The sequence below is a fragment of the Cavia porcellus genome, unplaced genomic scaffold, assembly GCF_034190915.1.
Source record: "Cavia porcellus strain 051 isolate PalLab524CR breed Dunkin Hartley unplaced genomic scaffold, mCavPor4.1 scaffold_5, whole genome shotgun sequence".
NCBI lineage: Eukaryota > Metazoa > Chordata > Mammalia > Rodentia > Caviidae > Cavia > Cavia porcellus.
This window is the reverse complement of record NW_026947488.1, coordinates 29,590,882-29,612,503: the sequence shown is the minus strand read 5'-3', so window position 1 is coordinate 29,612,503 and position 21,622 is coordinate 29,590,882. Positions and strand designations below refer to the sequence as shown.

At 49.1% G+C, this 21,622-nt stretch overlaps 1 protein-coding gene and 1 long non-coding RNA gene across 2 annotated transcripts; one reads left to right on the top strand and one right to left on the bottom strand.

Moving 5' to 3' along the window:
• Nucleotides 1-28: 28 nt before the first annotated feature.
• Nucleotides 29-11,154, top strand: Rem1 (RRAD and GEM like GTPase 1). The gene is made up of 5 exons (XM_003476692.4): nucleotides 29-150; nucleotides 981-1,552; nucleotides 2,608-2,687; nucleotides 6,894-7,095; nucleotides 8,219-11,154. Exons 2-5 carry the CDS (start codon nucleotides 1,213-1,215, stop codon nucleotides 8,488-8,490), a joined length of 894 nt encoding a protein of 297 aa, XP_003476740.1. The 5' UTR covers nucleotides 29-150; nucleotides 981-1,212; the 3' UTR covers nucleotides 8,491-11,154.
• On the bottom strand, nucleotides 8,816-20,956 carry LOC134476023 (uncharacterized). The gene is made up of 4 exons (XR_010047434.1): nucleotides 20,848-20,956; nucleotides 19,182-19,358; nucleotides 14,760-14,893; nucleotides 8,816-13,264 (listed from the first exon to the last, which is right to left on the bottom strand). It is a non-coding gene; the product is annotated as an uncharacterized LOC134476023 (long non-coding RNA).
• Nucleotides 20,957-21,622: the final 666 nt, after the last annotated feature.

Below are 21,622 nucleotides of genomic sequence, written 5' to 3'. Positions count from 1 at the left end.
GCGGGGCGGGACGGGACGGGGCGGGTCGCGCTCCTCCCCCGGCCCGCGGTGGGGCGGGACCGGGCTGAGGGGCTGCGCGCCGGAGCGGGTGGTACTGCCCGGAGCCCAGAGCAGCTGAGGCGGCGGGGACCGGACCCTGCCCACGCTAAGGTAAAGTGCGCGCACCCCGCCGCCAACTTGCTCAAGTTAGAGCGGAGTTCGCCGGCGCTGCACCGGGCTGGTGCGGCGCGCGGGGGCCGGCAGTCACGAGGCGCTTCGGGGACGAGGGTCCCCAGACCTGGGGCGCCGAGGGCCAGCTGGCCTCGGGCGAGAAAGCCCCTTTTCTCCCGATCCCGAGAGATTTACACCTAGAACCCCAGGCTGGGAAGGTTCGGGCCCAGACTCCAGGGATGGAATATGCGTTCCCGGGCCCTGTGGGCTCCCCTCCCGGTCCCTGGCCAGGTCCCTCCTTGTCACCAAACCTGGGCCCCGGCTGGCCTGCAGCTCCCGCCCCCCAACAACAGCTGGAGGCCGTATCGCCAGCCGCTCCTGAATTTTTCACGCAGGGGGCGGGCTGGACACGCCGTTCCCATGGCACCAGGACACTCAAATTACAGCCTGAGGGATACCCCAAGCCCCCAATCAATGGGGCACCAAGCTAACCTGTCCTGCCACCTTCTGAGACCCGGTGGGACTGGACAGCGGAAGTAACCGCCCCACTGGGAGTCCTGAACCCTCCCCTGCACCCCCAACCCAAAAAGCGAGTGAAAGAGACCAGAGAGGAGGTGGGAAAGAGGGCATTTGCGCTGCGGGGCAGATAGTCTCCCGCTCTGGATGCGAGGGGCAGGGCTGTGTCTACCCGGGTGTGTGCACGCATGGACCTCTCCCCCTTGGAGCTGCCCCCTGGCTGTCTGTGTGTCATTGAGGGTGGGTCACCCTTAGGCGTGAGAAATGGGCGTGCATGTCCGGATGAATTCACAGCTTATGCTCACCCCTTCCAGCTGGACCCAGGTTTACCCTGGGCCTGAAGCCAGAAAATCCCCACCCCACGGAGCTGTGGTGCCTCCCACTGAACAAGAGAGGAAGTGCTCTCAACAGCTCCCTAGTTTATACAAGAAGGGGCTCAAAGCAATTGCCTCATTACCAATCCATCTTCCGGGAGGAAGGAAGGAAGGAAGGAAGGAAGGAAGGAAGGAGAGGAGAGGATCAGTCCGAAGCCCCTTCCCATAAAGGATGACACTAAATACCCAGCAAGAAGCAAAAACCCCACTGCGCCGCAGAGCCAGCACTCCGCTACCCCTGTCATCCCGAAGCCACCAGCCCGCCCGCCTGTGCACTGCACCTCCCATGCAATCCCAGCATCCCCCACTGGGCCAATCAGCCTCCCTCAACCCTCCTGTCCGGAAACCCTCACCAGCCCCAGATAGCTGGTCCTCCGAATCCAGCGACTCTGAAGGCTCCTGGGAGGCCCTCTACCGCGTGGTGCTGCTTGGAGACCCTGGCGTGGGGAAGACCAGCCTGGCCAGCCTCTTTGCAGGGAAGCAGGAGCGGGACCTCCATGAACAGCTGGGAGGTAGGGTACCGGTGAGGTGGGCTGGGATATGGTCAAAGGAGTAAAAGGCCTGTCACGAGGGCCTGAGTTGTACAAGTCATGCGTGCACTGTGCAACTCTAAAGGGCTTTATCACACAGACCATTAGATGATTATACTAACTTAAAGTTGTGTAGCACCATGTCCAGGGAAGGGAAATGTCTTAGGGTGAGAAATATGACAATTTCTCATGAATGAAAAGCACATGATTCATTTCCATATCATAAGGGGAGCAGCTCTAAAAACTACCAATATTAAGAAATGGTGGACTCTTTGAAACTCAGAAACCTCCAGTGCCTGGTTCCCCAGACTCTCAGACCCTCCCAGTCCCACAGATAGCCAATCAGAGCCACCGTGACCTGTAGCATCTCCCCACAGTGGAGGCTGCCATATCTCCAGTTTGGGACCCTTTATTGCTTTGGTTCCAAGAAATGCAGTGAGCTAACAGGGCCAGGCACCCAGGATGATGAGATACAGGGACAGAATAAATGCAGACCTGCCCCTGAAGGACTGGCTGAGAGGACACAGGGTGAGTGGGGAGGAGGATGGTTAAAAGCAAAGAGAGACTGGGGACGATGAGGCCAAGTTCCTCCAGCCTTGATCTACCTATAGGTGAGAGCTATTATGAAAAATGTGGATATATATACTTACAGGCATTCCAGATGGGGATACTGGGGCCCAGAGAGGCTAGCATGACCTGCTGAATCACACACCGAGCTCATAGGTTAGGAGAAGACATCCCAGAGAACACAGTTGGAGTGGGAGATTTCCCGGCCTGACTTTAACCCCACTACCCAACTCATTTAATCAACCAAACCAATCTTCTCAGCACCTAACATGTGCCAAGTGCTATGCTGCAGGGAGCAGGGTTCCCCTCATGGAACTTATTAACCTATCAGAGAGACAGGTACCAAAGAATGTAGTGAGCACCTCGAGGTTTGGGGTGGGGATAACTCACCAGAAAGGGAGGCTAAGGAGACCACGCACTCTGTGGGCCTGCCCTTCTCCCTGACAGCCACCTCTTGCATTGTGTTGCAGATGTGTATGAGAGGACACTCACAGTAGATGGAGAAGACACCACACTGGTGGTCATGGACACCTGGGAGGCTGAGAAACTGGTATGGCTTTGAAAACAGGATTGGTGGGGAGGGATGCTGAGCCAAATATCAGACTCCTGTCCCCTCCTGGGCCACACAGCAGGGATCAGGGCTGGGGCCCTCCTCAGCAGCCCCTCTCCATAGCCCACAGCTTTCCTAACACAGAAGAACTTCATACCCCACTGATCCCCTCCCAGTAGCCATCCCAGGATGTGTACCCCCACCAACAGACCTCCCACCCCTCACCCCACCACCCACAGTACCGAAGAAAGAACCCAGGATTTAGCACAGAAATGACTATGGTTGAAATTCCCCTTTCTGGGGCTGGGGATTTAGCTCAGCAGCATAAGCACCTGCCTTGCAAGCAGGCAGTCATGAGTTCGATCCCTGGTACCAATAAAAAGGAAAAAGACAAAAAAAAAAAAAAAAGAAATTCCCCTTTCTTCTTGTCACTAGTCACAGAGCTTGTGCAACTGACTGATGCACTCTGACTTTCCATTTTCTCATCTGATAAATGAGTCTGTCGTTCCTGCCTTCCTCATTAGCTAATTTTGTTGATGATGATGATGATGATGATGATGATAGTGGTTGTCTGTTTTCAGTGCAGAGCAGCAAACCTAGGGCCTCTGGCATGCTAAGCATATACTCTACCACTAAGCCTATCATCAGCTGTTTGTTTGTTTGTTTGTTTTTATTTCTTATGCAATCCTACAGAAGTGAACCCAGTTCAAAGCATGGAAAAAAATGCGACACAGGAGTAGAGAATAGTATGTGACAATTCTTAAGTTATAACTTGGTAACTGGTAAAAAAGGAAACCAAAGTGCATCCAGAGCAAGAAATGAACAGCACAAAAAGACATGTCTCTTAAATAATTTTTTATTATTTGGGTTTTCTTTTCTAATGCTACACAAGTAATAATGGTTATTGCAGAACTTTGAAGAAGTATACCTAAGCAAAGAGAAGGCTACAAAAGTCACCTGGGATCCCATCTCTTTGTGGGTAGACCCCTCCCCTAACACTCAGGGAGTCCATCCCATGGGGTAGGTCATAAAACAGCAATGGGATGCCTGACAAGAATAGGGGGCAGCTCCACAGATGGGATCAAAGAAAAAATGAAGGAGGAAGGAGCCAATTCCTTTTAACAAATATCAAAAGAAATCCAGGTCCTGATGATGATTCTTTTGGAGGGGGTCATTTTTGAGACAGGGTCTCACTATGCAGTTCAGACTGGCCTTGAGCTCACTTTGTAGCCCAGGCTGGTCTCGAACTTGCAGTGATCCTCCTGCCTCAGCCTCCCATGTGCTTGGGTTACAAGAGTGTACCACTATACCCAGCCTGATGATGATTCTTATAACAGCAGCTGACATGGATAGGAGACCCTCTTCCACCAGATATATAAGCATTGAATATGTATTATGACATTTAGTCAAAACAACTATAATGTGAGTCTTCTGACTTCCATTCTACTGGTGAGAAATTGAAGCTCAAATAGGTTAAATAATGTGCCTCATACTCTGAAAGAGAAAGTAGGATTCAAACCCAGAACTACAAAATCCCAGAACCTTTCCCCTCAGGAGCATCACATTCTGAACCTTTGGTTCAGGCTTCACTTCTTCACTTGTCCATCCACCCACCATTCAGCCATTCAAACATGCATTCAAAAACACTTGCTTGGTATCCACCATGGGCCAGGATGTGGAGACACAGCAAGGAACCCAACAGACATGGCCCCCAGCTTCATGGAGTTCCAAGGCTGGCAAGGAAAGGCCCACTTTTTGGATGCAGTTGAGAATTCTGTGGGCTAGAGTTCAGTGTGGTTAAGAAGAGTGACCAGTGGAGTTCCACTCTGTAGACCAGTGAGGAAAGGTACCGGACCAACCTGCAGGAACTAGGAGTTATGCGCACCTCCACTGTGTGGTCCTAAGAATGTTTTCTCCTCTCCTGTGGCCTTTGCTTTTCCTACCAGTAAAGTGAGGAAACTGAACCAGTTTCCCTGGTGGAAAGGCGTTCCTGGAGAGGGCTCAACAGTAGCATCCTTACTGGACTAAGCATCTGTCCTGTCCATGCATGTGATGGTACTCTTATGTCCAAGATGCAGAATTTGACTGAACTATGCAGGCTTTGGGCTCATCCAGTAGTGCCCTAACTTGACCAGCCATCAGGGCCACTTGTAGAGTATTAAATATCAAATTCTTAGCCTGTCATGGTGCATGCCTGTAATCCCAGCACTCAAGACTGATCCAAAAGGATCACAAGTTTGAGGCTCAACCTGGGCAACTCAGCAAGATCTTGTCTCTAAAATTAGAAAGACCTGGGAAGGTAGTTCAGTGTGAAAGCTCTGGGTGCAATCTCAGTACCACAAAATAATCTAATTCTTAAGCATCATCCCAGACTTAATGAATAAGATCATCTAAAAGTGGGGCTCTAGAATTTTTATTTTTAGTCATTCTACTAATGGGTTCTTATCTACCAATCCATGCATCAACTGGTTTTTGTGATCTGGACCCAGCAAATTATCCATACATATTTGTACAATTAGTGAATGAACGATCAAGACCCACCCTCTCTCATACTACAGACGGGGAAATTGAGACCCAAAAGGAGGAAGGAACCCATCCATGTCAAGAGAACCCATATCTGTCTGGCTGTACTCAAAGGTTATTTAGCCTGTAGAATAATCAACACAGTCGCTGAGAACTTACTCCTTTCACAATGATATTGATGATATTCTGACACTTTCCTATTTGTCTATCCTATTTGGTTATCAGGGAATATTTTTAGCTTCCTCCTCCCTTCCTGTCAGTGCTCCTACTACATTCAGCTTCTCCTATTCTAGGCCTTCGCCCTGATTCTCTCCCTTTATCTGGAATTTCCTCTCCTGCTTGGCCTGCTCAGCCTCTCAAACAGTCCTCACCAGACCCCTGGGAGGCCCTTCCACACGCTGCCACGTTGAGTTTTCTGACTGCCCCACCTCCCCCGACCCCATGGCCCTTTCGTTTACCGATAGATGCCTCTTCTCATGGTGCTGACTGCAGTGGGTTATTACCCTGCATTCCCACAGCCTCTTTTTCAGACCGAGAGCTTCTTGCCATCCTTGACAAATGACCACCAACCAAAAGGAAGTATCAAGATCAAGCCAATTCTTTCCTTTCCCTGGTCAAACACCACTTCTCAATCTCCACCGCACAACCTGTCCCTTGCTACTCCCATCCCTTTTGAACTTACAAGATGTGATCAGAGAAACGTTAAGTTACATTTTTACATATTGCAGTACATTGCCAGTAGGCCTCTCAAAATACTCTGAACACACTTAGCCCACAGTCTTACCACTTTCTGAGGCAGCTCTGATAGTCTCCTTAAAGGAGTATCATTATTTGCCCTGTCACAGCTGCCCAGGACCCTGACTCCACTCCAGACTTTCATTCTTCATGGTCATTTTGACTCTGGTGAGAAGCCAGAAGTCGTACAATGCCAGGTCCAATGGATAAGGTGGATGAGCTCCTCAGACATCTTATGTTTCCACAAGCCTTCTTTCCTGTTGGATGACATTTGGCAGCAGTATTCCCCATATTTTTAATCACATCTCATAAAGATACTCACAAAAGAAGTCCTCCAGAACTGCTTCAGAAAGTGACAAGAATGGTGGATTAAGAGGGAGATTAATGACACTATGACACTTTTACTATGGTAATTTTTTATTTAACATTCGCTGTATATTTTGATCCCCTCTTATACACTCCACAACTGTTCCTTCACCTCTCTCTTCAAAACTGTCCTGACAAAGCCCCTACCTAAAGACAGTCTTTCTGTCGACGCTTCTCTCTCCTCCTTTTCAGACGTTGCAGACGTTCCTAATAAACTGTACAGCAAAGCCAAATTGTCCTTAAAAACCAGGCAAAAGAGCTGAACAGACAAAGCCAAAACCCTCCTTACCAAGTAGGGGAACCACAGAAATCTTTGCCACCAGTGCCAGCCTACAGAAATAATCAGGGAATGAAACCATGAAGTAAGGGAATGTCCGCTCAGTTTTTCAAGCAGAGAAACTGAGGCTCCGAGAGGATGGGTGATTTTTCAAAGTGACTCAGAAAACTATGACAGTATTTGTTCCCCCAAACCTGTCCGAGGTATACCCTCAAACCTGTTCCACCCGTTAAACCAGGCCAGCCTCCTTCCCAGCCAGGGCCTAGGCACCGGCTAAGGAGATGGCCGGGCTCTCTCCCCCGCAGGACGAGAGCTGGAGCCGGGAGGCCTGCCTGCAGATGGGCAGCGCCTACGTCATCGTGTACTCCATCGCAGACCGCGGCAGCTTCGAGAGCGCCTCGGAGCTCCGCATCCAGCTGCGGCGCGCGCACCGCGCAGACCACGTGCCCATCATCCTCGTCGGCAACAAGGCAGACCTGGCCCGCTGCCGTGAAGTCTCGGTAGAAGGTGAGCTCTCAACCCCACCGCAAGCCCCACTGCTCTATCTCCAGACACAGCCACCCATTGCCATCCCACAGCCCATTGGCTGAGCCTGCCAGCTAAGAACCGCACGTCCCCCACAGCAGTCGCGTCCAAGCAAGCCCACCTCCCTTAGGCCCACACCTCCTGCCTCCTGATCAACAGCTTTTGCCCCGTCCTGGGATCTCCATTTTGTCCTGGGTCGGCCCCTGTGCTTCTCTGGCCTCACTCAATCTGCCCTCCTCACCAGCTGCAGTTTTCCTGAGCCAGAGCTGACCTTGTCTTTTCTCTGCTTAAAAATACCCCCATGGCTCCACATGCCCTTAGCCAGAGACACTTTATCTACCAGACATGATAGCCCCAGTGCCTACCAGCTTTTCAAGTACTTGCACTTAAGAATTTTAAAAGACCGTTAGTGGCTCCAACATAAAATGAGAAATTCAAATTTCATAAACCTTTGTCAAAAAAAAAAAAAAAATACTGTGGCAGCTAGCAATTGTGAACCAAAACTTTTTAAGCTATATATGAATATTTACATTGGGATGGGGAATATTTTAATATTTCATGTTTCTTGTGGGGCCAATAAAGACCTTAAAATGGCCCTACTTGTGAAGTAAATCTACAAAATATGGAAGCTGAGACCCGACAGGAAAAGCCAGGTTCTCAAGGTCTCGGGCCCTGCCCGCTGGCATCCTGGGGATGAGAAAGCCAGATGCCCTGAGGACACACATCCGGAAAAGCTGCCACAGAATCCTTAGATTTTGTTAAAACACAGGTTCCAAGACCTCATCCCAAATCTAAGGAATCTGAATTCCTGAAGGTAGGCCCAAGAATTTGTATTTTAGCAAACCCCTCCAGGGAATTCCAGGACTCTGGCTTTCAAACTGGTTAGTCCTTTGTCCGATTTTCCAGACATCCCAGTCAATGGCACTAGTCACTAGCGTGTGAAACTAACTCCCCATGCCCACTGTGATTTATCTCTGATTTCACTGACACCTGCACCGCTAAGGGATCAGGGAAATTATTTGCAATAGAGACCAAACTTGCCTCTTTCTATCTTCCCTGGCTTTCTGGTTATGGCCCCGCCCCGCCCACTGGCCACGCCTCCCAGAGGGCCGCGCCTGCGCCGTGGTGTTCGACTGCAAATTCATCGAGACGTCCGCCACCCTGCAACACAACGTGGCGGAGCTCTTCGAGGGCGTGGTGCGCCAGCTACGCCTGCGCCGCCGGGACAGGGCGGCTGAGGAGCCCTCAGCCCCGCGACGGCGGGCCAGCCTCGGCCAGCGCGCTCGTCGCTTCCTGGCTCGCCTGACGGCCCGCAGCGCCCGCCGCCGGGCACTCAAAGCCCGCTCCAAATCGTGCCACAACCTGGCCGTGCTCTAAAGCCGCCTGCCTTTCTGGAGGTAGTGGGACATTAGGATGCTGTCCGAGCTTTGCCGAAGCTACCGAGGAGCAAGAGCCGCGTGGCCTGTAATCCACGCCTTGGGCTTTACCTGCCGGCTGTCTTGATGATCTGAGCATTAGCCAGAGCTTCGAGGACCACTCGGCCTGGGAAGTAGTGGACAGACCATGGGCCAAAGCCTCAAGACGGATGCAAGTAGGGTGTTTATAATGTGGTGGGTGCCTTTTTATAAGAATCTATCTTGTCTCCAAGATCTCACCTGTCGATGTCCGCTCCCGGCCGGCAGGAAAGACACACGACAAGGTCTGGCGGTGGTCAGGCTTTTCTTTATTCTCTCCTTATACAGTCTGCCCCGAAGCCTCTACCGGTCCGCTCTCCGCGGCTCCTTCCGTGCTTCAGTCTGCCCCGAAGCCTCTACCGGTCCGCTCCCCGCGGCTCCTTCCGTGCTTCAGTCTCTCTCGAAGCCTCTACCGGTCCGCTCCCCGCGGCTCCTTTTGTGCTTCAGTCTCTCTCTCTCTCTCTCTCTCTCTCTCGGGGGTGGAGGCACTGGCTATATATAGGATTAATAGCTAGGCAGACTACCCTGTGAGGCGGGAACTTAGTGGGGTGATAAGAAACAGGTGCCACACAGGCGGGCTCGATGAGAGGGGTAATCTAGCCCAGGCTTTTGTACTTTCCCACAGGCCTCGCAATCACCGCGTCTGATGACTTGACAGTGCCACGGCTCCCAACATCTCCCCCTATTTTATTTTAAATGATGGCTACGCGCATCGCAGCCCGTCCTGGATAGAGTGCAGAGGCCTATGCCCCGAACTGAGGCCCACCGTAGGCCCTTAGCGTAGACCCTGGTCGGCCGTCCCAGGGTCCACCAAGGCCCTGAGGCCCTCGTCCTTTTTTCTAGGGCCAGGAATGAACCGGACGGAACCTGGTTGCACATAGGCATGCACTCATTTCTCTCCACGAATCCCCTCGGAGAGAAATTTATCTAACAATCCAGCGGCTTTCGAGCGGAACGGGGTAGGGCCTGGCTTAGGTTGAGTCGTGCTGGGGAGGCACGCTCTTACCCGTCATTGACTCACCCACCCTGCTACATGTTGTTGTCTAGGGAGGAGAATGTGGGAAGCCTGTCACTTTTAAACGCGGTCGTAGGCCATGCGAGCGAGCCATGCGTATACAAGGGTAGCACATAGGGGAGCAAGCCGTTCCAGGCCCCCAAAAAGGGATTGTCCTGCAGTTCTTTTAGGGCTCATCTTGTTGTTGGGTCTGCGGTTGGCCTCTGGTGGAACAGGCCTGATCTTCAGTCGAGGGACTTGTCGCGTCAACCTCTCTGGGACCCACACTGGTTCTCGTCCCGATTCCTGCGGAAAGACACAAACCGCGCCTCGGCTTCCTCTTTTGTATCTCTGCCCTCCTTGACGGACCCTTCTCGGGAGCTTCCTGACTGTGCCTGTTCAAACACCTCGCGTACTTCTACAAGTTCTTGAGAGCTCCCCCCGTAACTACCCTCACTCTTTAGGCACGTGTGTATCATTTCCCACAATGGACGAGCAGAGACTGAAGCTCTACCCTCCCGCTCTGCTAGGGAAAGGTCTCTGCCCAACTTTTCCCAGGAGGGCAGGTTTACATGCCCTGTAGGCAGAAACCAGGGAGCAAAGCTGTCAATCTCTGCAAGGAAATTTTCTAAAGTCTTACGCCCCACCTTGAGGTCCTTGGACTTTAGGAGTCTCCGAAGGACCAACACCAAGGCTGTGTATCTTTACTTGGCATGTTTCCCATTTTTAATATATCTTCTGTTATTTTTACTTCTATGTTTATGTTTTACACTCTTTTATTACCTTAAGTTCTGGTGTTATGTTTCATACTCACCGCGTGAGGCCCAAGAAACCCGCCACTTACGCGTGAGGTTGAGAGGAGTCTACAAACCCTGTAGGTGCGCGCCACCCAGGGCCCAGGCTTATCCTCTACTCACCTGTCCTGCAGCTGCAGCACTGTGTAGGAGAATGCAGTCCACCACCGCGTCTCGGGGTTGATCAATCCCCGGGCGGGCCTCCAAATGTCGGTGTCCGCTCCCGGCCGGCAGGAAAGACACACGACAAGGTCTGGCGGTGGTCAGGCTTTTCTTTTATTTTCCTTCTCCGTACAGCCTGCCCCGAAGCCTCTACCGGTCCGCTCTCCGCGGCTCCTTCCGTGCTTCAGTCTGCCCCGAAGCCTCTACCGGTCCGCTCCCCGCGGCTCCTTCCGTGCTTCAGTCTCTCTCGAAGCCTCTACCGGTCCGCTCCCCGCGGCTCCTTTTGTGCTTCAGTCTCTCTCTCTCTCTCTCTCTCTCTCTCGGGGGTGGAGGCACTGGCTATATATAGGATTAATAGCTAGGCAGACTACCCTGTGAGGCGGGAACTTAGTGGGGTGATAAGAAACAGGTGCCACACAGGCGGGCTCGATGAGAGGGGTAATCTAGCCCAGGCTTTTGTACTTTCCCACAGGCCTCGCAATCACCGCGTCTGATGACTTGACAGTGCCACGGCTCCCAACACTCACCTACTCTCAGAAACCCCCACAATAAACTAATCCAGCAGGATGTCCAGTCTGAATGCCCAGATTCCTCGTTGGGCTCTCCAGACATTTCATCCTCCTGGCTTCCCATTACAGTGCTGTGGACTGGTTTACCTTCCTGGCCATGTATCCAGGCAAATCAATAAAATCACAGGCTAGTTGTGCCCTTAGGCCCTCTCCCATCCATTGGGTGTAATATCTGTCTTTGAGACACATTCAGGATCACTACTAATCACAGCTCAGTGTGACCCACTATTTTCTCTTTAATTCATTTTCTGGAATATAGATTCAAAAAATATTGTTCAGAAGCAATCTTAGCTCTCATCCTGGTAATATAATAGCTAGCATATGTGGGAGTTCTGTCCCAAGCTGTCATGACGATGAATTAATCTTCACCTGGGAGGAGAATGTGTGCCAGACTTCTTCCACTAGCATCTATGCCCAACTTATCCACAGTGTAGTCTTCAGGAAGCTAACAGGGTACTTGGGAGTCTGAGGCTTGCCTGTACAACTTAGCAAGACCCTACCTCTAATTCATTAAGCAATAGAGCACTTAACTAACATGTATGAAGCCCAAGCTCCATCCACAACTATGAAAAAAAATTTAAAAAAAGAACAAGAAAAAGAGGAAAGAAGGAAGGAAGAAAAAAATAAAGGGCAGCCAGGCCTCTAATCCCAGCACTCAGGAGAGAGACTGAGACAGGAGGATCACTGTGAGTTCCAGGCCAGCCTACACTACATAGACCCTGTGTCAAAAGTAAAACACAAAAAACAAACCAAAATTTAAAAAAGGAGAATTAAAAAAAAAAAAAAGAATGTAGTAAATCCCTATAGCATTTGAGGAGGACAAACTTTCAAATACAATTTAACTTAAGGGCTAATGAGCCATGAATTCCATGAAACCCTATCCATTAATCCCCCAGCATAGACCCCGATTTAGTCCAATCCACTCATTTTCCAAATGTGAAAACTGAAACCCAATTGGGGGAAGTGAGCATACACTCCAAAGTCATTCAGCTAGTGAGGGTGACCCTGGGACCTCCTGCTGGCTGTGAGGAGGGAAAAGATAGTGAGGTGTCCAGCCTGGCTGGCACAGGGCTGGGCGTAGGTCAGGAGTTTCCAGCCGGGAGAGGGCCGGGTGTCACTGCTTTGAGAAGAGAACAACATGCAGATGTTTGAACCATCGTGTTTCTGATGCCTGACACCCCTGCCCCCAACCCGATTCCTGCCTGCAGTGGCCTGAGTCCCGAACAGGCACCCCAAAGTCCCAGCTGCCCCGCCCCCAAGGAGAGCCAGCCAGCGAGCCACACCCCTTCCCTCCGACCCGCTCCCTCAGGGCTTGCCAGCGGGTGTAGATAGCACCTACGCCCCCACCTCAACACCAGCCCAAGAAAGAGAAGGGAGCAGGGTTTCCCCCACCCCAAGCTGTCGCCGGCTGCTGCGGTCCCGGAGTGGGGGAGGGCTCTAGCTGTGGAAAGTTGGCAGAGGCAGCCGGCAGCAGACCGGAGAGTGGAAAAAATGATATCAAACCCGGAAAAATGCAGGCCGGATGAAGGGCCAGAGTCGGCTTTAGAAACGAAGGCGGTCACAGTCACCCCTTTCTTCATCCTCAAGTATTTACTGAGGGTCTACTCAGTGCCAGGTACAGTGCCAGGCTCTGAGAAGTGTGGGGAAGAGCGGAGGACAACTTCCCCGGAGCTCGCCACAGCCTGGTGGGGAAAGCAGACTAGACAATAAATAAGTGAATAAAGTAATTTCCAAATGATACGGGCTAAAAATCAGGATGGTCAGCGAAGCCGCTGAAGATAACCCAATCTAGTCCCCCTCAGATGGGAAAACTAAGGCCAGAGAGGAAGAGGCCTTACCCCCAGGCCACTCAGGATGTGGAAGAAATAACTGAGCCCAGCTGGAGGGCAGGGGCGTGGCCCAGCAGCTGTGTTCAATCCTTGCTGCCCTCCCAGTGCCTCAGTTTCCCCACATGTAAAATAGGATTCCTGATAATTCCTTCCCCCAGAGTTGAAGTAAGGATGAAATGGCTTAAGCCGTATAAAGTGCTCAGCACAGCTCTGGCGTCCGAGAAGATTCAGGAGAGATCGGCTGCTGCCATCAGGTCCTAAGACTGTGGGGGACGGGCGTTTCTTAAGGGTGAGGCATTCATTCCAAGGCTGTGAGGACTTGCTTGAGAGCCTCTGTTCAGCGATGACACTAGAGGACCATAAGAAAATCCCTCCTGAGCCTCAGTTTCCCCAGCTGCATAGTAAAGGGGTTGAATCTGAACGTCTATTCTATGTTCATGTAGACACATGTTTACCGTCCGTCTCCCCCACAGGACGGGAAGCTCCTAAGTGCTGCACTGTCCCTAGCTGCACGCACAGGTGCTCGGTAACTACCTGTTGAGTGAGTTAGAAGGTATGGCTGGGAAAGCTTGTGAGAAAACTGCATTACCTTTCCCAGGGTCACAGCCCATCAGAGTTTAAAAGTTTTTTCTCGTCCATAAAAACAAATAAATGAAAGTAGCTGTTTTAACTTTTCTATGTGTCAGCATTGAGCTCCATACTACAGGCCAGGTATGCGTTTTTTCACTTCCTGTCCTAATCATCTACTTAATATCACTTAATAGGTGAGCAAGCACACTGAATTGAGGACCTGAGAAATTGCACACAGCAAGAAAGGTTAGTCTGTTCAAATCAGATGTGTTGTCATGAGGCAAGCAGAAACTACTGTCTTAACTGCAGGACTGGAGAGGCTAAAGAATAAAAAGGAGATGCGCTGTACAAACCCAAGGTCACGTAATAATAACAGCAGGCGGTTATATAACTTTTACTATGTGTGAAGTGCTATTAGGAATTAATTTGCTAAATCGTCAAAACTGGCATATGATCCCAGGCCAGTTCTCAGATGGAGAAACAGTGACACAGAAAGGTTTAGTTTCCTGCCAAGGTTGCACAGGGAGCAAGCGATGGGGCCAGAATTCACACAAGGATGTCTGGCCCTATGGTGTTAAAGGTTCACCTATACTGTACCATTTATTGGTGCAGCAGGCCCTGACAGAGCAGCATGAAAGGAGAGGAGTCTTTGCCCGGTGCCCTCCTGGCAGGACTGGGGACAGAGCACAGAACAAAAGTACATTAAGAGAGGCTGGGTCCACCGTGGTGCACACCTGCAATCCCAGAACTCCATGAGGTTGAGGCAGAAGGATCACAAATCCAAGACCAGCCTGGGCAACTTGGTGACTTAGTAAGATACTGCTTCAAATAAAACACTTTTTTAAAAGGCCTGGAAATGTAGCTCAGTGCAAAAGCTGTGAGTTCAATTCCTAATACACACACACACACACACACACAGACAGCACGTTAAGAGTGCTTGGCCACAGCTGGGACTTTCCACCTTAAAGGGAGGAGAGTGTTATGGAAAAAATGATAAAGCTCTGGAAAGATGAATATCTCCCCAGAGGCCCCCAAGTCTCCACGGAGTCCCCCCTCCTGCAATGAGGGAGGGTCACAAACTGCTGGCCTATCTGATGAGATGAAGGCCACCTGGCTTCTGAGCTTCCCCAGCCGGCAGCTCACAGTACTGAGGATCGTTGTCCTCAATGGAAAGGTTTGATTGCTCAGCCAGGAGCTCGAAGCTTCTGCCTAGAGACCCCCAAGGAATCAGTTTCAAGCTGGAGACCCTTGTCGTTGGGTGGCAGGAAATATACCTCTCACAGGGTCCGGCTCACTCCTTCCTTTGTTCTGCAAACAGCAACTGGGATGCGTGCTGCGAAACCAGGCGCAGAGCACAGAGGTCACAGCTGGCAGACACGGGGACTTCCAAGCCCCTGCGGGGAAGGGACTGGAAGGGAAGAGGAGGGGTAAGAAAACTCTCCTACCACTGCTTTAGAGAGATTAAGAGTCTCTCGGTTCTGTCATAGGCATGTGGCCTTAGACAAATCAAAATATACAGAGCGGCGAGACTAAGATAGAATTCGCCATGTGATTGTCTTTGTCTCAAGAATATTTGAATATTTTAGTTCAGCAGCTTGAGAAAATATACAAGTTCGGTTTCAGTTCAAGCACTGTTCCCTTCTTCAGTTCAGGGTTCAGTTAAAAATACTAATGACAGGGTGGGAGCTTTGAGTTCAGCAGTGGGTGCAGTTTCCCCCAGTTCCATCTGGTTCAGGTTCAAGGCTAGGGTGTGTGTGTGTGTGTGTGTGTGTGTTTACGTTCCCAAGCTTCATGAATGTGACAAGATGTTAGTGGAAAAGCACGAGCTTTGGAACTATAAAACACCCACGTTCGATCCCATCTCAGGCATTTGGTTTCTGTGAGACCTACAACGCCATTCAGTTTCTTTTTCTCCTTGATATTGGAAGTGACAGTTCCTATCCCAAAGATTAAAAGTCTTTGCATAGGGGCTGGGGATTTAGCTCAGCGGCATAAGCACCTGCCTTGGAAGCAGGCAGTCATGAGTTCAATCAATCCCTGGTACTGATTAAAGAAAAAAAAAGTCTTTGAATATTTGGGAATGCCCTGTGTATATCTGGACACCGGGTACATTTTTAGGAATGTACTATAATATTTAGGAATATGCCACCTAAATAGCATACTTTTCTAGGCCTCAATTTTCTCATCTGGACAGTGAGGACATTAATAACCCTACTCTTCCTCTCTATATACTAGTGTAAAAATTCAACCACAGTGTCATTTATTAGCATGATGCTTTGCACACGGCATGTATTCCATAAATTATACCTATCCATGCAATTCTATGCGTTCCTTTATTCTTTTTCCTACATATGTACTCTCTGAAGCATAATGTTGCTTGTGGTTAAGCTTTACTCAAGTATATTCTACGTATTATTCAACCTTAGTTTTCAAATTCAACATTATAAGGTTTATTTTATTGCTATCCATATTCATATTTTATTTTTTATCACTGTACAGTATTCCATTGTATAAATATAGAATTAGTTATCTTTTTTTCCCGTTAGGCTTTTTTTTTTTTGCTATTATATACAGTACTGATGTGAACATTATATATGCCTCTTTGAGCACACGTGTAAGTTTCTCTCTTCATCTATCCACTCTGTCATCTTCTGAATTTCAGTTTGCCCTGGGCCAACTATCTTTAGGGTCCAAATATGGACCAGCTCCATGTATCAAATGCAATCATGACAAGGTCTAGTGGAAGCAAGAAGACCCCCTTCTTCCTGAGCTTCTCCCTTTCATCACCAAGGTGTCTCTCTCTCTCTCTCTCTCTCTCTCTCTCTCTCTCTCTCTCTCTCCCTCTCTATCTATCTGTCTCAGAATCCTCCATCAATTTTTGCTTCTTTGCTTTTTGCTCACTGGTCAGAACTGGATCACATGATTATCTTCAAGCCAGTTATTGGCTTAGATTAATCAGAATTGATCCCTGATCATCCAACATGGTGCATTAGTAAGCAAAAGCTATCCAAGAAAAAAAACTACAACAAAATATGGAGGAGACTGTACGTTAGATCACTGTTCTAGTTACCATACTGTATAATAAACAACCCCAAAGCTCAGTGGCATAAAAACAATCATTTCTTACAGACTTATATAAGTCAGGAAATTGGGAGCGGAGTGAGTCCAGCTTGTCTCCAAGGTCTCAGCTAAGAATCTCAGGCTGGGGTGACTGAGTAGTCGAGACTGAAGTCCTCTGAAAGCACCTTACCGGTCATGAGCTAGATACAGGCAGTGAGCTAGATCTCAACTGTATGTGGCCCCTCTGTTGGCTTAAGACTATTTGTTCCCCTTGCTCCTATAACAAATTACCTTTGGTGACTTAAAAGAACTTAAAAACCTTTGGTGACTTAAAAGAACACAAATATGTTAATTTATAGTTCTCTGGGATGGCAGTCCAAGACCTGCTGAGACTAACTTCAGGGTGTGAGCAGGTCTGCATTCCTTTCCAGAGGCTCCAGGAGAGAACCTGTCTCCCTGGCCTTTTCCGTTTCCAGGTGTCAACTGCTGTCCTTGAGTCAAGGCTCCTCCTTCTACCTGTAAAGTGAGTAACACCTGGCCTAGTCCGTCCCTGTCCACCATCTCCCGGGTTCTCCTCTTCTGCTTCTCTCTTCTACCCTGTGACTGCCCTGGGCCCACCTAGACAATCCAGAATCATCTTTCTGCTTCAGCGTCAGCTGACTAGCAACCTTCTTTCCATCTGTAACCTAACTGCCCTTTGCCATGTAACGTAACATACAGTTCCATAACCCACTCAAAACTGTCCAAGAAGGAGCTGGGGATTTAGCTCAGTGGCCTAAGTGCCTGCCTGCCAAGCGCTAGGTTATGAGTTTGATCACCAGCACCAAAGAAAGAAATAAACAAAATACTCCTAGGAGAGCTACATGAGAAAGACTGTCAAAACTGTCCAAGGATCTGGTCTTTTGAGGGAGCTGTTTTCCTGCCTGCCGGAGTTGGATAAAGAAGGGGATGCAGGAAGCTAGGGACTGGGTTTCCGTCCTTGCCCCTCCCCCATCTCGCTCTAATGACTACCTAGAGAAGGGCCTAATTAAAGAGTCTCCCTGCAGCCTGATGGCAGAGTGCTGGGACACTGTCCCCAGAGTCTGATCTTGCCTCCTTCCTCTAGCCCGTGCTGTTCTCCAGGTACACCAGCTTCTTCAAACCTCTACTGCACAAATCTCTGCCTGCGGGAAACCCTACTCCCTGCTCACAGATACAGGCTTTGCGTCAGAATTAGCGCCCTCCCCAGCAATGTGACTTCAGGAGCGTCAGTTCCTGGGGTGGTTAACACCCCGGCACCCCAGCAGGACAGTGAAGGGGGCCCTCTGCTCTTAGCTCTTCAGTCTTCCCTGCCGTCCAGAGTGAGTGTGACCTCCCCAAGTCCAATCCTCTTCAAGACCTGCCCCCTCACTGAATGATGATGAATGCCTTTTCATGTAACAACTGTTGAACCTTACACACGTGCACACGCACACACACAAATTTATTCTGAAGCCAAAACTAGAAATCACTAGCTCAATGCTCATAGAATCAGACAGGTGATATGCAACAGTGAAGTATCCTGGAGGCTGGGTAAAGGACGTGTTAGGAGGCATTAAGATTTATGGAGAACTGAAGTAGCTGCCTTTCCCAAAGGGAAAAGAAAACTAAGCCGCCTGTCACCACTGTTAAGTGTGAACGCAGTACTGCCACATAGTTCACTCAGTTTTCCTTTTTAAAAAATGATAGCCAGAGCCAAGCATGGCGGTACAGGCCTATAATCCAAGCACTCGGGAGGCTGAGGCAGGAGGATCGTGGCTACAAGGTGAGCTCAAGGCCAGCCTGAACTGCATAGTGAGACTCTTGTCTCAAAAAGACAAAAAGAAAAAAGAAAAAAAAAGATAGCCAAATTTTTCTGTGAATTTTTTTTCTTTTGGGATAAAGTCTTCCTGAATTGGGACTCATTATGTGGGTGAGGCTGACCTCAAGGGTGCCCTTGTAGGAATCCTCCTGCCTCAGCCTCCCACGCGCTGGGATTACAAGCATGCACCACCACATATGGCTCAGTTCTTAAATAATTCTTGCTAATTCCTCTCATAGCCCACAGCAGCACTGGGGATGGAACCTAATATCTTCACACTGAGCTACATCTCTCGCCCATTTTCATGTTTTATTTTGGGACAGGACCTCACTAAGTTGCCTAAACAGGACTTGAATTTGTGATCGCCTGCCTCAGCCTCCAAAAGTGCTGAAATTATAAGCATGCACCACCCTGCCTGGGCACTAATTCCAATTTTTAAAACTGTGGGATGGTATATCCACCAGCCACCCGCAAAACATATCCAAATTCTGACCAGAGGTTGACATTTTATAACTTCTGGCCCACATCCAAAGAGTGATAGAGAAATGCATTCTTCGTCAGTCCCCGGTCTTCAAGACTGCCCCTCGCACCACATAGTTAGCGCATAATTATAAAGAACAGCTTGTTCCTTTCTTCAGCTATTCTCTGGCCCTCTTTCTAAAAGGAGTGCCTCTTCCAGACATTTGGGACTCCAAGGATGCCCAATGCCAGGTAGCATATTTTTTAAATTGAACTTGGACTTGTAGTAATATATTCCCATTATACAAATAAGTCAAAACAAGAGCAAATACACGGTAAAAGAATATATATAACGTACTTATCTGTGAAGCTTCACATGATAGGAGTCCTTATAAGAACATTCTCTAACAAGATGTCTAGAGGTAGGCAATTTAGGGTTGGTTCATCACCCCTCCCGTGTCAGGACTTTGGGTCTGCATCTCCAGCATTCTCCAGGCATTTTCTTCGTGGCTGGAATGACTGCCACATTCTTAGACTGTCTCCCAAGCAAAGAAGAAAAGGGAAACATCAGACGGTGTTTGTCAAGGTGGAAATCATTTGCTAATAAATTTCCCTTCTAGCTACAAGGGCCACTGAAAACGCAGCTGTTAGCACAGAGTACTGCCCCTCCCGCCTTGGTTATGCCGGTTATGATTCAGCCCTTCCGTGCCCCAAGCTGGATGCTGCTATGAGCAGGGCCCAGGGTGAGGGTCAGCGTATGGGCACCCGCAGTGTTCACCGCTGCCGCATCCCACCCTGGCCCCCACCCCATCCTGCTCCACTCCCGGCCACACCCACCCCAAGCACTTCGGGGTTTATCCTTCTGGATGTTTTCAACCCACCTCCCTATACGCTGTAGCAGAGTTTTTCTTTTCTTTTTTCTTTCTTTATTTTCATTTCTACCAAATTATCAGAACTACAATTTTGTTGTTCTCTTGTCTGGGGAATCAAGAATAAACCCTGACTGCTTTAAGCCAGAGACTGATTTGAACGAGGAACCCACAAGCCAGCTCTGGCCAAAGAAGTGTGAAGGAAGATTGGCTGGAGGATTCTAAGACAAGCTTCTTTGCTCTTAAAAAATGGTTGACAATTAAAAACAAAAGGCGGCAGCTGGAAGGCACGGTCCTCTTCCTTCAGCGGTGACCGGAAGGTACAGGTGTGGTGCCTGGAACTGCAGCCACCTTCTTGCAGTTCGGACAGCATCTGATCACAGGATGGCAAAGTACAGGACAGCAGTAGCTGAGCCCCGGACAGGGGAGTCAAGCCACTGACCTAACCAACCCGGAGGCCAAGCTGCCTCTGGGCTTTTGTTAGGTAAAATAATTTGTTTCAGTGTTTAAGCAAGTTATCTTGTCGTTTCCTGTGTTCACGTCAAAAGTCGCTCGTCTGTTGGTTGTTTGCTTCTTTTCTCCAAAATGTAGTTACAGTCATATTCATTAGAATTTAACTCATTTGCAAAGAATGAAACCCAAAATAGCAATGATAGGAACAAGACAGAAGCATATTTCTGCAGAAATGCAGAGGCGGGCAGTCCAGGGCGGGCAGGACATTCTGCAGGGCTGGGTCCCAGCTCCTTCTACACTGAGTCCCACAGCCTTTAATACAACCTGCTGCTCCGGCTGCAGCCATCAAATCCACAGTTCAGCCAGCAGGAAGCGGAAGGAGCAACAAAGGGTCAGCCTTTCTGGAAACTCATAGATTACCTCTGTCTACACCACTGGCTTTCTGAGTCTAGGAAATGTGTTTTCTTCTAAACAGCCACGTGCCGGCTCAAAACAGACATCGGTGGGCAGCACACAACCTGTGTTCAATCCTGTGTGTACTGGCTATCATTTGCTTTTTTTAGTCAGTGCAACCTAGCTTCCTATTCTTATCAGAACCCATAAATTCACCATATCCTTTCCACCATATTATTTTGAGAGGTATTTTGTTCTTTTTTTTCTAGCTACTTAAGATAGACACAAGGCCAAGCATGTGATACACACCTGTAATCCCAACACTCGGGAGGCTGAGGCAGAAATATGGCAATCCAAGGCCCGACTGGGTCACAAAGTGAGTTCAAGTTCAGCCTGAATTACATAGTGTAACCCTGTCTCAAAGAGACAAAGAAAGAAAAGACAGGGACATAGATCATTTATTTGAGACTTTGCTTCTTTTCTAAGACAAGCATTTAAAGCTAAATTGCTCTCTAACCACTGCTTTAAATGTATCTCATGAATTTTGGTACATTGTGTTTCTCATTATCATTTGGCTCAAAATACTCTGATTTCCCCTGTGATTCCTTCATTTTCCCATAGGTTTTTCAGAAGAGCGTTGTTTGATTTCCAAGTATTTGAGGGTTTTCTTTTTTTTTTTTTGAGACAAGGTCTTGCTATGCAGTTCCGGCTGGCCTGGGGCTCATTTTGTAGCCCAGGCTGGTCTCAAACTTGCAGACGATTCTCCTGCCTCGGCCTCCCAAATGCTGGGGTTACAGGAGCACGCCACCACCCCTGGCATTTTTTGAGGGTTTTCCATACAGGTACATGTTTTTTACCCTCTGCAGTACTGGAGATTGAACCCAGAGCCTTTGCACTAAGCTACATTCCCCACCCTCTTTTTATTTTCTACTTTGAAACAGGATTCCAAGTTACTGAGCTGCGCAGGCTGGACTTGAACTTGCGATCTTCCAGCCTCAGCCTCCCAGAGTGTGGAAATTAAAAGCAGACACCACCACACCCAGCTCTCTACATCGTTTTTCATTACTGATTTCCAATTTAGCTC